Genomic DNA, 16,936 nt, shown 5'->3' on the forward strand with positions numbered 1-16,936 from the left:
GGGACCCAATTTGCCAGCATGAGCCATTAGCATAAATGCGACTGTATTACCATAAGTTAGCATATGTTTGTCTCTCTCACAATTTAGCACCCACAGATGGGGACGTGACTCAACTTAATCCATCTCATCTCTTGCTTCTGTTTGCCTTTGTGCTGAAGGTTTCAACGTTAACCATCTGGACATTGCGCCACGTTACGCCAGCATCTTAATGGGCTTATCCAACGGTGTGGGCACTTTATCCGGGATGGTGTGCCCTCTAATTGTGGGAGCAATGACAAAACACAAGGTGAGCAATCTGTGAAGGCATTGCCACAGGTTCAGATTAAATAAAAGCCGAAAGACGCTGGAAATCAGAAACCAAAGCAGAAATCGCTGGAAAAGCTCAGCCGGTCTGGCGGAATCTGTGGAGAGAAAACAGAGTTGAACGTTGCGGGTCGAATGACCCCAGTTCTGAGGAAGGGTCACTCAACCGGAAACGTTAACTGTGGTTTCTCTCCACAGATGCTGCCAGACCGGCTGAGCTTTAGCAGCATTTTCTGTTTCCCTTTAAGACTGTAGTTTCAGAGTTAAGACATTCAGCATTCTCAACATACTTCAAGAAAATTGGAATATGCATTAACAAACTTTCTTTTTATTCAATTGTGGGATGTGGGCATTGCTGACTGGATAGCATTTATTGCCCATTCCTAGTTGCCCTTGAGAAGGTGGGGGCAAGCTACTGCCTTGAACTGCTGCAGTATCTGAGCTATAGTTAACTCACAATGCCACTAGCGAGGGAATTGCAGGAGTTTGACCCAGTGACACTGAAGGAATGTCAAAATCCTTCTGAGTCAGGATGGTGAGTGGCTTGGAGGGGAGTTTGCAGGTAATGGTGGTCCCTTGTATCTGCTGCCATTGTCCTTGTTTATAGAAGTGGCCGTGGATTTGGAAGGTGCTGTCAAAGGATCTTTGGTGAATTTCTGCAGTGCATGTTGTAGATAGTACACACTGCTGCTACTGAGCGTCAGTAGTGGAGGGAGTGGATGCTTGTGGATGTGGTGTCAATCAAGCGGCTGCTTTGTCCTGGATGGTATCAAGCTTCATGAGTGTTGTTGGAGCTTCACCCATCCACGTAAGTGGGGAATATTCCATCACACTCCTGACTTGTGCCTTGTAGATGGTGGACAGGCTTTGAGGAGCCTGGAGGTGAATTACTCACCGCAGTATTCCTGGCCTGCTGTTGTAGCCACTGTTAATATGGTGAGTCCAGTTGCGTTTCGGGCCATTGGTAATCTCAATAATGTTGATAGCAGGTGATTCAGTGATGGTAACGCCATTGAATGTCAAGGGATGGCGATTAGATTATCTCTTATTGTAGATGATCATTGCCTGACATTTGCGTGGTGCAAATGTTACTCGTCTATGTTTGGAGATCCCTGAGGATGCATTGAGTTATTAATACTTTTCCAACTGTTCAGTAAGCTTAGCTGAGGTTGTGTTTTTTTATTATTAATTTTAACCTTCTGTCAAAGGGATAGCTTTAAAGATGGTCTGTTCCCTCTATAGGGCTCTGAATTTGGCAAGCAAAGCGAGGGCATGTTGCAAGGTATATGTTTTAGTGTTAAAGCATAGTTTGGCTGAATGAGGTAGGGGAATGAAGATAGGGCCCACCTTGACATTCTGCCAACTCAGTTGTGAATTCTAGGGCTAGGGAATGTAGCTTAAAGGTTACAGCCAGGCCTTACAGGACCAAATGGAAACACTTCAACATACAAAGAATGGCAGACATTTATAGAGGCATAGAGTCATAGAATTGTTCAGCTCGAAAAGAGACCCTTCGGTTCAACTCGTCCATGCTGACCAGATTTCCTAAATTAATCTAGTCCCATTTGCCAGCGTTTGACCCATACCCCTCAAACATTTTGTATTCATATACCCATCCAGATGCCTGTTAAATGTTGTTATCATACCAGCCTCCACCACTTCCTCTGGCAGCTGATTCTACACACACACCATCCTCTGTGGGAAAAAGTTGCCCCTTAGGCCCGTTTTAAAATCTTTCCCCTCTCACCTCGAACCTATGCCTTCTAGTTTTAGACTTCCCTGCCCTCAGAAAAAGACCTTGGCTCTTCACTCTGTCCATGCCCCTCATGATTTTATAAACCTGTACATGGTCAACCCTCAGCCTCTAATGCTCTGGGGAAAATAGCCCCAGCCTATTCAGCCTCTCACTATAGCTCAAGCCCTCCAAAATCCTTGTAAATCTTTTCTGAACCCTTTCAAATTTAACAGCATCTTTCCTACAGAGGAAAGACCAGAACTGAACACAGTATTCCAAAATTGGCCAAACCAAGGTCCCATACAGCTGCAACATGACCTCCCTCCCAACTCCTATAGTCAATGCACTGACCAATAAAGGCAAGCGTGCTAAACACTTTCTTCACTACCCCATCTACCTGTGACTCCACCTTCAAGGTAATATAAACCTGCACTTCAAGATCTTTTTGTTCAGCAACACTCCCCAGGACCTTACTAATAATTGTATAAGTCCTGCCCTGATTTGCCTTTCCAAAACGTAGCACCTCGCATTTATCTAAATTAACTCCATTTGCCACTCCTTAGAACACATAGCAATTGATAACTCAAACAATTGTTAGTTTTGTATCTGAGATAGATAGTTTTTTTGTGGTATTAAGAGGTTATAGGGCAAAGGTGATTGGATAAAATGGCATTCTTGATAAGTCATGAACTCATTGAATGACAGAACAGGCCAAATGGACTGAATGGCCTCCCTCTATTCCTATCATTTGTTCTTATTCTTGGAAAGGTGCTAAGACCATTAAGGACATAAGTACTCCATTCATCCCACTGAGTCCACGCTGCCATTCAATGCACCCATGGCTGATCCGACAATCCTCAACTCCACTTTCCTTCCTTTACCCTATAACCCCTGATTCTTTGATTAAAAACCTATCAATCTCAGCCATTAGATCCATAAGATGTAGGAGAACAGGTAGGCTATTCGGCCTGTCAATTTGCAGGTCTATGTTCGTGAACCACAGCAGTCCATAGAGAATAGTATTCCAACTCCCAACTCAAGCGTTGTTAAAGGGAGAGTTCCCAGGTTTTATCACCCCTCCTCACTGGCAATTCGGGGATGGTCTCATGTCTCCAAGTCAGGGCAGTGCGTGCCTTGGAGATGGTGGTGTTCCCATGTGTCTCTGCACTGCAGGGTAAGTCTGGGTGGGGAGGTGAAATCAATGGAAGGAAGCTACAGGCTTGAAGCCGCTTGAGGGCACACGCCGAGGAATAGAGTCCTGTTTTTGGCGGGGGGGCAGGGGCACACTATACTGAAAGGCCTTGGGAAAGCACACCTGCTCACTTCTGGCCCACAGGCGGAGGGAGTAATACAGCCTAGGGAATCTCGTGGAGTTTGCAAATCTCATCTCCCTACCTCTGCCTGAGCCTCCCAAAGTCCTGAGGGAGTCCATGCAATGACCATCAATGTTAAATTTCCAAAACACAAGGTCAAGTGCCCAGGTTAAATCAACCTGCCATCTTTACTACCAAGAAGGACACAGATAACTAATACATGGGGATACCACCATTCCCCACCACCACCAACACCCCCTCCCCAGCCCCCTGCAAGTTCCCCTGTGAGCCACAGACCATCCTGACTTAGCACTGGGCCTTCAGCTTCACTGTGTCAAAATCCTAGATCTCCCTCCTTAACAGTGCTGTATGTAGGTATCCTGATACCTCACAGATTATCGCGGTTCAAGACAGCAGTGAAACACCCACTTCAGCAGGTTAACTAGGGGCCTAGCCAGCCAGGCTCACATGCTCTGAAAGGATCTTTGTAAAAGTAACCTCCAGCATTCATGAGAGGACTCTGTCGGTCCACAACATTCACTGTTATACTAAAAAATGCAGAATGTTGACATTGCCTATTCCTACCCTGGGACCTCCCCCCCACGTTCGATTCCACCCTTGAGTGGAGTTTGCACGTTCTCCCCATGTCTGCGTGGGTCTCCTCCGCGTGCTCCTGTTTCCTCCCACAGCCCAAAGATGTGCAGGTTAGGGTGGATTGGCCATGCTAAATTGCCCCATAGTGTGCAGGGATGTGCAGGTTCGGGTGGATTGGAATGCTAAATTGCCCCAGTGTGCAGGTTAGGGTGGATTGGCCATGAAGAATGCAGGGAGAGGGTAGGAGAGGGTGGGGTCTGGGTGGGATGCTCTTACTCGATGGGCCGAATGGCCTGCTTCTGCACAGTGGGGATTCCACAATTCTAGTGATTATGTTTTAACCCTCTCCCATCTGTTGTTTGACGTGGTTAATTTCTCGGCCGAAGTGTCCCACCGTGGCAGTCTGCCAGGTTCTTTTCTGAGCCTTTTCTAATGAGCCATTGTGTTTGATTATTTTCTCTCCCTCTCTCTCTCTCTCTCTTTGACACGCTGGCCCCTGCGACACAAAAAGACCCGCGAAGAGTGGCAGTACGTCTTCCTGATCGCCTCCCTGGTTCACTACGCCGGGGTGATATTCTACGGCATCTTCGCGTCGGGGGAGAAGCAGCCTTGGGCAGAACCCGAGGAGCTCAGCGACGAGAAATGCGGCTTCATGTACGAAGACGAGCTGGCGGCCGAGGTGGAGGATGGCTACGGGAGCTACGGTACCACGGGTACCACCAGTATCACCAACGGTGGATGGACCAGCGAGTGGGATAAGAAAGAGGAATTCGTCCAGGAGCAGGGCAAAGATCCCTACATGTATGGCAGTGTCCAAGACAGAGACTTATCCTGAGCTGGGGCTGGGTCCAAGGGCTTTGGGGTGGGGAGACACAGCTCGCGCACAATAATACACCAAGCCCCCCTCCCCTCCCCATCATCAACTGATACTTCCGCGGGCATTGAGTCTTGTGGAGGAGGCATGGTAGAAACTAATGTATATAAATAGCCAATTGTTTAAAGGGGAACTTCACCTTATTTTTCACCCCATGTAAGGTTTGAAAGGCCCTCTATTCCAATGACTTTGTGTGTGTGTGTGTATGTGTGTGTGTGTGTGTGTGTGTGTGTGTGTGTGTGTGTGTGTGTGTGTGTGTGTGTGTGTGTGTGTGTGTGTGTTTGCACAGCCAAGAAAGACTGCTGAAGAAGGGTCTAGGCCCGAAACGTCAGCTTTTCTGCTCCTCTGATGCTGCTTGGCCTGCTGTGTTCATCCAGCTCCACACCTTGTTATCCAAGAAAGACGGGTGGTGGAAGTAATTTGTTCCTTATTAACATGCCAGGCCACATTCAACTGAAAACTTTGTTTGTCTCTCTCCTTCAATTCATAACATACCACTTCCTGTCCTAACTGCTTCTCCCCTGTATTTAATTCCCTTCGTTGTTCTGGGTGGGAGGTGGAAGAGGACAGGGATTACCGATTGCAAAAGGAGGGATGGTGTTAAGCAAGAGGCAGGGACAGAAATCACACAGTCTCGCTCAAATCAAATGTTTAATGGCGGAACTCCACCTTACTTTGCATCCCAAGCAAGGTGGGTGTATGTGACTGTGTGTGAGGGGGTGTGTGTTTACACAGGTTGAGAAACTGGAAGATGGTGACATAGTGATATTGCTGTTCGCCTATTAGCCTAGTGATCTAGGTAATGCTCTGGGGTCCACATTCAAAATGGTGGATTTGAATTTGATTTCTTAAAAAACAAAAAGTCTAATGATGACCAGGAAACTGTTGGAAAAATCCGCTCGCTAATGCCCTTTAAGGAAGGAAATCTGTCATCTTTACCTCGTCTGACTCCAGGCCCACAGCAATGTGGTTGATTCTTAAATGCCCTCTGGGTAATTAGGGATCTGCAGAAGTGCAGCCCACATCCTATGAGTGAATTTTTTTTAAAAAAGCGCAGAGGACCTGCCCCCAGCCCGAGTTCTCCTGCACCCCAGTGAGTGAGCCCTGATGTATCTCCCAGGTAGTTGTGACAATGGAGATAGAGCAATCAAAGCTGATTCACAAGCAACACTGCCAGCACACCTACCAACTAAGGACACTCCATTCCCCCCACTCCCTCTAGAAATGAGGGCACGTGGTGAAGTGGAGTTTATGGTTTCTTTGCCCACCCCATCCCCTGAAACCCACTGTGACCTCCCCTTACAAGGGAAACTGGGCTCTCCAAGACCCACACTTGCTGCCCTGTCCATTGTGGCTAATGCTATGGTTTCCTCCTCTGTTTTTTATTCACATGTGTTCAAAGAGCACGGGCCAGTCTGTCATTTGCTGCCTACCCCTTTAGTACCCTTGAGAATGTAGTGGGGAGGCTCCTGTACTCGAACCACAGCAGACCATGTACAACCCCACAGTGCTGTTGTGGAAGCAATGGTAATTTGTTTTCTCACAAAGTAAAGGTTTGGGAAACTTCACTGAGCAGACAGCCCAGCTGTTTTTACATTCACAGAGAGATGAAAGGAACAGCACTATGTACGCATGTTACACTGTCCACCAGTTTTCTCCCCTTTCTCCTAACACCGTGGCAGGGAAGGAGATCGTGCTGTGCTACGGAGGAGATCTCTCTGTTAATCTTTCATGGGATGTGGGAAGATAGATGTGACCTTCAGGCCAATGTAGGTACACCCACTGTTTTGCTGGGGAGGGAATTTGAGTTGAACTGATAGCTGCTGATTGACTGATACCACCAAGTACCTGGGGGCCAATACTGGGGACCAAATTTCCCTTGCAATTTGATATTATAATGGGCAAGGACGTTGAGAGTGTATGTATATGACTGTACATTTGTGTACATTTGTTCCTTTTCATTTAGGTTCTGTCACTCCCCCCATGGATACCCGACTCCATAACTCTGCCTCCTCCCACATTAAGAGGCTAATCTCTAAAATACTGAATGACCACAATGTAAATCTCCTGTGTGATCCATGTTCCAGACTAGGCATGAGACGTCACTGTCACTGACCCCTCCAGTGAATCAGTCCCAGTGCTGCCTCCAGTGTTAGAACTAGGATCTTCCAATAAATGACATGGTGGCTGAGTGGTTTAGTGCAGTTGCGTCACAGCAATGGGAACACAGGTTCAATTCCAGCCTCAGGTGACAATCTGTGCAGGTTTCCTCCCACAGTCCAAAGATGTGCAAGTTGGGTAGATTGGCCATGCTAAATTGCCCCTAGTTTCCAGGTATGTGTAGACTAGGAGGATTAGCCATGGGAAAAGTGGGCTTACAGGCATAGGAGGAGATAAGGATCAGTGTGGACTCAGTGGGCCAAATGATTTGCTTTCACACAGTAGGGATTCAATGATTTCTATTATCCCTCATCATGCCACAGTGTCTAACAGACTTCCAAACAGAGGCTCCTGCCTATCACCTCACCATGCCACTGTATAACAACTTGTTTTTATATGGCACCTTCCACTTATTTGCAGGTCCCTTAAAAGCAGGAGTGTTGTAAAACGAGTATGATGCTGAGCCTCTTCAGGAGATTAAGTCAGATGTGCAAATAGCTTGGTCAAAGAGGTAGACTTTAAGAAATGTCTTAATGGGGTAACACAAGGTGGAGATGTTTGGGTGAGGATTCCAGAACATATGGCCCAGGCACCTGCAGTTACAAAGGGTGGAGCAATTAAAATCCGAGAAGTTGGGAGGTTGGAATTTTAGGAGTGCAGATATCTTGTAGGTTTGTAGGCTGGAGAGAGATTACAGAATCAGGGAGAGATGAGGACATGAAGCAATTCGGAAACAAGATTGGCAAGGGTTCACTAATGTCCTTCAGGGAAGGAAACCTGCCATCCTCACCTGGCCTGGCCTGCATGTGACTCCAGAACCTAAGCAATATGGCTGACTCTCAACTGCCCTTTGGGCAATTGGGGATAGGCAATGAATGCTGGCCTGGCCAGGGCCATCCACATCCTGTGAATGAATAAAAACAACTTCAAAATCAAAACATTGCTTGAGATTGAGCTAAAGTAAGCCAGTGAGCACTGTCAGTGAGAAGTAAACAGGGATCAGTGTAAGTTAAGACAAGGCAGAGTTTTAGGTAACTTCACATTTGTAGAGGATAAGATGTGGCAGATCCATCCAAGAACATTTGAAATAAACCTAACTGCTGTATTGTGCAGGGAAGGGGGCAAGTTGGGGGGGGGGGAGTGGCATTTCTCTATATTGCTTCATAGACTCAGGATATTCCAACATGTTCCATAGCTAAGGAAGTATTGGTGAGTGTGGTCACTTTATCCAGGATATATGAACACTATTCATGAATTCTGTCACGGGAAATGGATGTCACTAGCTGGACCAGCATCAGTAATGTCCATCCCTAATTGCCCCTTGAGAAGATAGTGGTGAGCTGCTTTTTGAACCGTTACAGCCCATGTGCTGTTGGGGCACCCATTACGCTGTTGGGAAGGGATTTCCAGGACTCCTACCCAGCGACAGTGAAGAAACAGCAATATATTTCCAAGTCAGGATGGTGTGTGATTTAGAGAGCAACTTGAAGGGGTGATGTTCCCATTAATCTGTTGACCTTGTCCTTAAAGATGGTGATGGTTACAGATTTTTAGAAGGTGGTGTCAAACTAACCTAGAGACTACAGCGGGACTGGTTAATGTCATGTAATATTTGTGGAATTCCCACACACACAGATCCCAGCCCAATGACCCAACCCATAGTCAGAAGTGCCAGAGAAGCATGAAGTCAGATTGTTTGGCTTCTCAAAGTGCAAATACAAAGGCAAGTCATCAGCTGGAGCTTAGAGAGGCGGTCGCAATAGCAGTGGTGATGGCAAAAAGGTAATGTCACAGGATCCATGAACCAGATCCCCAGGTCAATGTTCGAGGAACATTGATTGAATCCAACGTGGTCGATGGTGAAATTTGAATTCGCTAAGATCGGTATTTAAAAAGTTAGCACAATGATAACCATGAAACTGTTGTTGATTGTGCGAAAAAATCCCATCAGGATCACTAGTTCCCTTTAGGGAAAGAAATCAACCATCCTTACATTCTGTAGCCTATGTGTGACTCCAGACCCTCGGCAATATGGCTGATCATTAAGTGGCCTCTGGGTAATGAGAGATGGACATTGAATGCTGGCCCAGCTAGCAACGGCCAAATCCAATGAAACAAATAAAACAAAACAAGTCAAGGAGTTTTTCAGAAGTTCCTCAGAGAAGCAAACATCCCATTCTCCAAAGTAACAAGAGCCCAGAAAGTCAGCTTGAAACACCTAAACCAAGGGAATAAAACTCACATCGAAGAAGATCGAACAAAATGTTCGACAGTGAAGGAGAAGAACATACAAAGGGGGAAATGTAACAAGAGAACAATATGGGACAGTGTGAGAAGCAAAGCAATAAACATAAAAGGAATTCAAACTGCCTATTAGTAGAGTATACCACCAGCTACCATCCCAACCAATCTGCCAACAAATGCCATCACCTAGTGGTATCAAAACAAATCATAGATAATGGGAACTGATGAAGGGTCTAGGCACGAAACATCAGCTTTTGTGCTCATACGATGCTGCTTGGCCTGCTGTGTTCATCCAGCTCCACACTTTGCTATCTCAAAACAAATCATAAATGTTTATTCCAGTTCAGGATTTTAATTGAACAAAGTCAGGTTAAATGGAATTGAGATTCAGATCAGCTGAGAACCGATTCAGTATAGGAACAGGCTCAAAGAGCCGAATGGTCTCCTTCTGATCGTATTAGAAACAGAATCCTGGTTCACTGCTACCCTCCTCCCTCTTCACCCTCCTCATTGTATTTTGGCCTCAGCTGAAATGTCATTGTTCTGTGTCTGCCGCTTTGCACCCACCAAATCCCTCCCCCACCCCTTCTCCCACATCACACGTCCCCCGTAGCCGATTATAATACCTTTGTTATTCACAAACCATCGCAAAGAAAATTGAATAAAAATATCGCACAAGGAAACTACTTAAAAAGTAATGTTTTCATGATTGTTTCTCAGATGTCATTCAACATCACTAGAGCATGTTGTGAAAAGCAGTAAAGATTAAGGTGATATTCAGAGGAAGTGCATAAAAGATGGGATTGCGAAGCCATATGTCCATAAAAAAACCCCTCAGTTATGCCTGTATATGCCTTCTCTCATTCCTCTCCAATGTTGGGTAGTGATTTCTTTTCCACACTTTTAAGTTTGGAAAATCAGGCACAGAAAAATTGATAAAAGAATGGAGATATATTCATTAGTTCCCAGGACTCATTTCATGTTGACACATAATCCTCTCCATCAGAATCTGGATTCTTGACTGTATGCAGGGTTGTCCAAATGTTTACCACTTAATGAAGTGGAAACAGTGAGGACATTTGGTGAGACCGCACCTAAAGTGCTGTGCACAGTTTCCGTCTCTGAAGAGATATCACTGCTTCAGAAACCTTCCAAGAAGGCTCACTCAACTGACTCCTAGGATGGAAGGACTTGAGCATAGAACAGTACAGTCAGCTTTCCTGCTCCTAAGATGCTGCTAGGCCTGCTGTGTTCATCCAGCTCTACACCTTGTTATCTCGGATTCTCCAGCATCTGCAGTTCCTATTATCTCAGCACAGTACAGGCCCATCAGCCCACAATGTTGTGCCAATCTATTATCCTACTTTCAGAACAAAGTACCCTGCATACCCTTCATTTATCTGTCATCCATGTGTCTATCCAAGAGTCGCTTAAATGTCCCTAATGTATCTGACTCGACTACCACCGTCAGCAGTGCATTTTGGGGGTGAGATTGGACCTACACTCATTGGAGTTTAGATCAACGAAAGGCAATCTTATTGAGAGATACAAAATCTTGACTAATTATAACTAAGGGTCTTCCCTGTTTTGGGGAGACTAAAACTAGATTAGCACAGTCTGTAGATAAAGGGTCTACCATTGGATAGGAGTCGAGGTGGAAATCTTCTCTGAAAGTGTCATTTGACTGAGGAATCCTCTTCCTCAGACAGCAGTGGAGGCTTGGTCATTAAATGTATTCTTGGCTGAGTTCGATTTCTGACTGACAAGTCATGGAGACAGGCAAGAAAGCACTGCCAAGGTTACAATCAGGACATGATCTTATTGAATGGCAGAACAGTCTCAATGGGCCAAATAGCTATGTATGTTTGCTGCTAATTGTTATGATTTCATGTGACGGACTGGCCATTCTGCCATGTTACCTGTGAAACAAGTTACCCCAAGGTCCCCTGCTGACTGAAAGCGCTTAGTGGGTTTGCCGGCGGGAGTTTCAAAAAATCCATACTAAGCACAGATCATTTTATTGTCTCCTCGGAATGATCAAACTGGTCAGGTTAAGCTTCTGCTTGTGGACTTCCATCAGTGGCCAGAAGAGCTGGTTTTCTGAAGAAGGGACCTGACCTGAAACGTCTGATGCTGCCTGGCCTGTTATGTTCCTCCAGCTCCAAACTGTTATCTCTGGTTTGTCTCAGGGGTTAGATCACTCACATTAGGCCCAAGGGTGGCCTGGAGACATCCTCAGTTTTCGGCCTAATGCCTAACTCTGGGGTTCAGCCTGGGACTCTGGAAGGGCAGATTGGTCCATTGGAATTTAATGGGCAGGAAAGTGGTTAGACATTGGAATTCTACATAGTGGAACAAGTATAAGAAGGATCTTGAGAGGGGGTTGGAATTTTCCTGAGAGTGGATGAGAAACGCGGACAGAATCTTTTGAGGTTGTTGTAACAATTAGTGTCAAATATATGTATTCTGTCACTCTGCTGGACACAATTAATCCAGAACATTCTAACAACAGGACCTAACATCAGATGGGCTATTATGCACACCTTAACATGCAATGAAAGGGTAAAGTCAATTTAGTCTTACCAAACCGTTACAGCAGGATGACTGTTCGTGGTTTAATCTGAAAATCACCATGCCCAAAGCGAGGGGAGAGGTTGAGAACAAAAGTCATTCAGCCATACAGTCATAGAGATGTCCAGCACAGAACAGACACTTTAGTCCAATTCATCCACACTGACCTTGATTAATCTAATCCCATTTGCCAATATTTGGCCCATATCCCTCTAAACCCTTTCTATTCATATTCCCATCTAGATGCCTTTTAAATGTTGAAATTGTACCAGCCTCTGGCAGCTCATTCCATACACGCACCACCCTCTGCATGAAAAAGTTGCCCCTTAGGTCCTTTTTAAATCTTTCCCTCTCACCTTAAACATATGCCCTCTAGTTTTGGACTCCCCCCACTCCGGGGGAAAAGACCTTGGCAATTCATCCTATCCATGTCCCTCATGATTTTACAAACCTCTGTAAGGTCACCCCTCAACTCCTGACACTCCAGGGAAAATAGCTCCAGCTTATTCAGCCTCTCCCTGTAGCCCAAACCATTCCACCCTGAGCAACATCCTTGTCAATCTTTTCCAAACACCTTCAAGTTTCACAACATCCTTCCTATAGCAGGGAGACCAGAATTGAATGCAGTATTCCAAAAGTGGCCTGACCAATGTCCTTTACAGCTGCAGCATGACCTCCCAACTCTTATACTCAACATGCTGATGAATGAAGGCAACCATGACAAACGCCTTCTTCACCAGCCTGTGTATCTGTGACTTCATCTTCCAGGGACTATGAACATGCCACGCAAGGACATTTTGGAACCTTCCATTAAGGTTATAAGTCCTGCCCTGAATTGACCGGAATTGAACACAGAATTCTAAAAATGGCCTCACCAATGTCCTGTACAGCCACACATAACCTCGCCGCGCCTATACTCAACGCACTGACTAGGGTCACCCTGCATTGCAAACCAGTCATTCCAGTTAACTCACCCATAAAATGCCAAATTCTCTTAAGCCAGGAGCTGAACCCAGGAACAAGAATGCATGCAAATGTTACCACATGAATTTATTTTCTTTCACAGGGATTGCTCCTTAACAACCTGATGTCTCACATAACAACATTTAAAAGACATTTGAACGTGAACATGAATAGGAAAGATCAGAGAGATAGGATCCAGTTGCATCCAAATGGGACTACTTCGGATTAGGAAACCTGGTCTGCATGGATGAGTTGGGCTGAAGGGTCTGTTTCCATGTTGTATCAATGCCTGACCTGTCAAGGTGGGCTCAGCAGTGAAAATAATTGTTCAGCAAAACAAAAACAAAGACACACAAAATTCTCGAAGTTGAAATAACCAAAGTTCTAATTACGTTGTTGAACTCATTTTTTTAAAAAAATGTCAGTCATTTAGATGTTCCTTTGGCAGAAGCCCTGCAAGAGAGAAAGTGGGCAGATCTTGCTTAAGAAAAGATTTAATAGGGCCTGGAGGATAAGTAATTCAATCGGCTTAGACCTGCAACAAGACATTTTAATGCAATTTCCCATATTACAAGGCGTGAAGAGCAATAAATTTCGATGAATTCCTCTTTGTTCCTAGAATGTAGGCCCAGGGTCAAGACTCCAGAGTTCCCAAGTGGTCAATGACAGCAGTAATTACACTGACAATTGATGAGGGGCTCCATATTATGTATTAATCAAATCACAGAGATGCCTGATGGCCCCATGTATACAAATGGGGCTGCAACATGAGTTGGACATCAAAGGAGCCTCCTCTGCTGTCCCTGATGTACGTTTCCGACATGCGCCTAGAGTTCAAAGGTCAAAGTCAGGCTTGTTGTCCCAGCTGCGCAGTGAATAAAGCTGTCGTTACACCAGGCTTATTAACCTCAGCTTAATTATTAAGCAACTGTTTCGTGACAAAGCTTGTCGGGAGTTGCTCTGCAAGATAACTTTTCATTCTTTCAACCTCCCTGTTCATGTTTGTGCTTTTGTTTTCCACATGAAGATGCAAGGACAGGGGCGAGGCAGAAGAGACATGATGTTGGGAGGAGTAACTGTACTCAACATTGCAGGGAGATGCATTAATGTCAGGAACGGTACGGTAATGTGAGAGGGGTTACCAAGCCTCTCAGTCTGTGGGGGCTGAATCAACAGAGATGCAGTCAGTCACATAAAGTGATGGTGGAGCTCAACAGAACTCTCTGTTACCTCAACTGAGTGACTGACCTTGACATCTGAGCAGGCCAGCAAGTGCCAGCAGTCTGCTCAACTGTGGGAGTCGTCGCACCCAAATCCATTCTCATGCAATGACCACTCAGACTCAGAGCTGACGCATAGATGGTGAGAGTGAGGCCTGGTAGTAAAGTCACTAGGGCTATTGACATTAGCCCCCAGGCGAATCCTCTGAAGAAGAGATAAATCGAATCCTCTGAAGAAAATGGTTGAAACCCTTCCACGGCATAGTGGGTTTTAAATCCATAACTTTGGAGTAAAAAGCCAGTCTCAATAATGGTGACTGTAGTAATTATCAACAAATGTTGTAAAAAGATATCAGGTTGACTAATGTTTCTTCAGGGAAGGAAATCTGCTGGCCTACGTGTGACTCCTGACCCACAGCAATGTGTTTGGGCAAGCTACATCAGGTCAAGGGCAACGAGTTCTGGCCTTGATGGCAATACTTGTGTCCAGTGAACCCAGGGGTCAGTAATTCAGCCCCTCAAAGCTGCTCCTCCATTTAATATGAACACGGCTAACCTCAACTCAACTTTCCCGCTTACTCTTCGTAACCCATTACTGAATTAAAAATCTGTCTACCTCCTCCTTAAACTTACTCAATGACCCGGCATCCGCCGCACTCTGAGGGAATGAATTCCACAGATTCATGACTCTTCGGGAGAAGTGATTCTTCCTCATCTCAGTTTAAACTCTGCAATCCCTTATCCTAAAACTATGACCTCTCATTCTAGATTGCCCCACATGAGGAAACATCCTCTCCATGTCTACTTTGCCACTTCCCTTCAGTATCGCACCCACCTCAATTAGATCTCCTCACATTCTTCAAAATTCTAGAGAATATGGGCCTAAACTGCTCGATCGCTCTTCCTATGACAAAACCCTCACCTCTGGAATCAATCTTGTGGACTCCTCTGAACAGTCTCCAGTTCAACTTCATCATTCCGCAAGTAAGGGGACAAAAATTGTATGCAATAAGTGAAAGAAAAAGAAAATAATTGTGCAATGTGCTTTATCATTCCTACCAAAAAGGGGAACAGAATAAGAGATAATGGGAACTGCAGATGCTGGAGAATCCAAGATAGCAAAGTGTAGAACTGGATGAACACAGCAGGCCAAGCAGCATCTTAGGAGCACAAAAGCTTACATTTTGGGCCTAGACCCTTCATCCTTTTTCTGATGAAGGGTCTAGGCCCGAAACGCCTAGACCCATAAAATGCCAAATTCTCATGAGCCAGGAGTTGAACCCAGGAACAAGAATGCATGCAAATGTTACCACATAAATTTATTTTCATTCACAGGTGTTGCTCCTTAACAACTTGATGTCTCACATAACAACATTTAAAAGACATTTGAACGTGTACATGAATAGGGAAGATCAGAGAGATACGATCCAGTGGCATCCAAATGGGACTACTTCGGATTAGGAAACCTGGTCTGCATGGATGAGTTGGGCTGAAGGGTCTGTTTCCACACTGTATGACTCTCTGACCTGGCAAGGTGGGGGTCAATGATGAGAATAATTGCTCAGTAAATCAGAAACAAAATTCTCAACTTGAAATGAACGAAGTTCTAATTATGTTGTTGAACTCATTTTTTTTAAGTCAGTCGTTTAAATCTTCCTTTGGAAGAAGCCCTGCCGTAAGTCTTCCTTCTGTTTAAACAGGGCTTACTGTTCTCTCAGAGTCCACAGAGATGTAGGGAACAGCTGGGCTCTGACATCACGAGTGCCGTGAGTCAACATTTACACTTCCCGACATGCCACAGTGCTCCCTCCACATCTCCAACCACTCTCCCGCTCCGTCTACTGCAGCCCCAGGCCAGACTCTGACACAAGCCTGCTGCCCTTGATAGGACTGGCAGGATAACCTGCATAAGATAGACCATCTGTGCCTCGACAGGGGGAAGTGAGAGCTGGCTTTCTGTTCGACTGAAAGCACGCAAAGCCTTTCTCTCGCTCACCAGTAAGGTCTGGCAAGGCAATGCAGTAGATCTTCCACGACCTCTTCTATATAACCTGGAAGGAAAGGGCGAGAAAGAAGGGGAGACACCTCAGAGGGAAGAGGGCAGAGAAGGGTGGGGAGAGGGATATATTGTGTCCTTTTCATTAAAAAGAAGTTCAAACTGTTTTAATATGCGTTTGTCTGATCAGACCAGACCTCAATGTGTCTCTTCAAACTATTTATAAACATTATACACATGGTGATCTTGCAGTAGACATCACTGATGAAGGACCTAGGCCCAAAATGTCAGCTTTTGTGCTCCTAAGATGCAGCTTGGCCTGCTGTGTTCATCCAGCTTCACACTTTGTTATCACTGTTCTAAGTTACTGTTCTGTCTGAGTCTCCCCAACTGCAAATTGTTAATTCACAGTCTACACCAGAGCAACATTCCTCAAAACAGAAGCAGGGATTCTTTTTTATGTGTAAAACTTAGGAGAGTTGGGTGGTGAGACTCTGCTAATGGAAAGTTTCACAGCTGGGGAGTAAGAAATGATGTACTGTTAAGTTCCCTCTACATCACCACTCGTGCTATTTCTACCCCAGTTTCATTCACATACCCAAAACCCAGTTTGTGTTTTCAAAAAGACCCCAAGGGGCTCTCGCTGCTAGTTCGAGAGCCTGATTTTTTTATTATTCCTATTGGATCCGATGTTGTGCCAAGGCTGGTATTTATTTCCTATTCCTTAGTTGCTGAAATAACTGCACAGAGGTCGGTATCCCATCACCAAGTCACCTTTTATTTATTACTGCACAATACACTGGCTATGATCAGCCAGCTCACAGTCAGTCCTCCTATGAGGAAATTTCAATCTCCTGGTTATCCTGGTCAGCCAAGGTTTTCCTGATCGGTTATCAATCCCAATCAAGAACCTCATAGTCAATGAGGTCAACCTGGTTCCAATCACTGTAAGGGCCCTGAACT

The 16,936-nt window shown here is 45.3% G+C and overlaps 1 protein-coding gene across 1 annotated transcript in view; it reads left to right on the plus strand.

Moving 5' to 3' along the window:
- The window catches only part of LOC125447247 (vesicular glutamate transporter 1), a 91,500-nt gene extending 76,405 nt beyond the window's left edge, over window positions 1-15,095 (plus strand). The window contains exons 11-12 of the mRNA XM_048521515.2: window positions 159-286; window positions 4,457-15,095. Coding sequence (XP_048377472.1) covers window positions 159-286; window positions 4,457-4,780 — 452 coding nt within the window. The 3' untranslated portion in view covers window positions 4,781-15,095. The remainder of the gene's footprint in view (window positions 1-158; window positions 287-4,456) is intronic.
- The last annotated feature ends 1,841 nt before the right edge of the window (window positions 15,096-16,936 follow it).

Source organism: Stegostoma tigrinum, chromosome 38 (genome assembly GCF_030684315.1).
Source record: "Stegostoma tigrinum isolate sSteTig4 chromosome 38, sSteTig4.hap1, whole genome shotgun sequence".
NCBI lineage: Eukaryota > Metazoa > Chordata > Chondrichthyes > Orectolobiformes > Stegostomatidae > Stegostoma > Stegostoma tigrinum.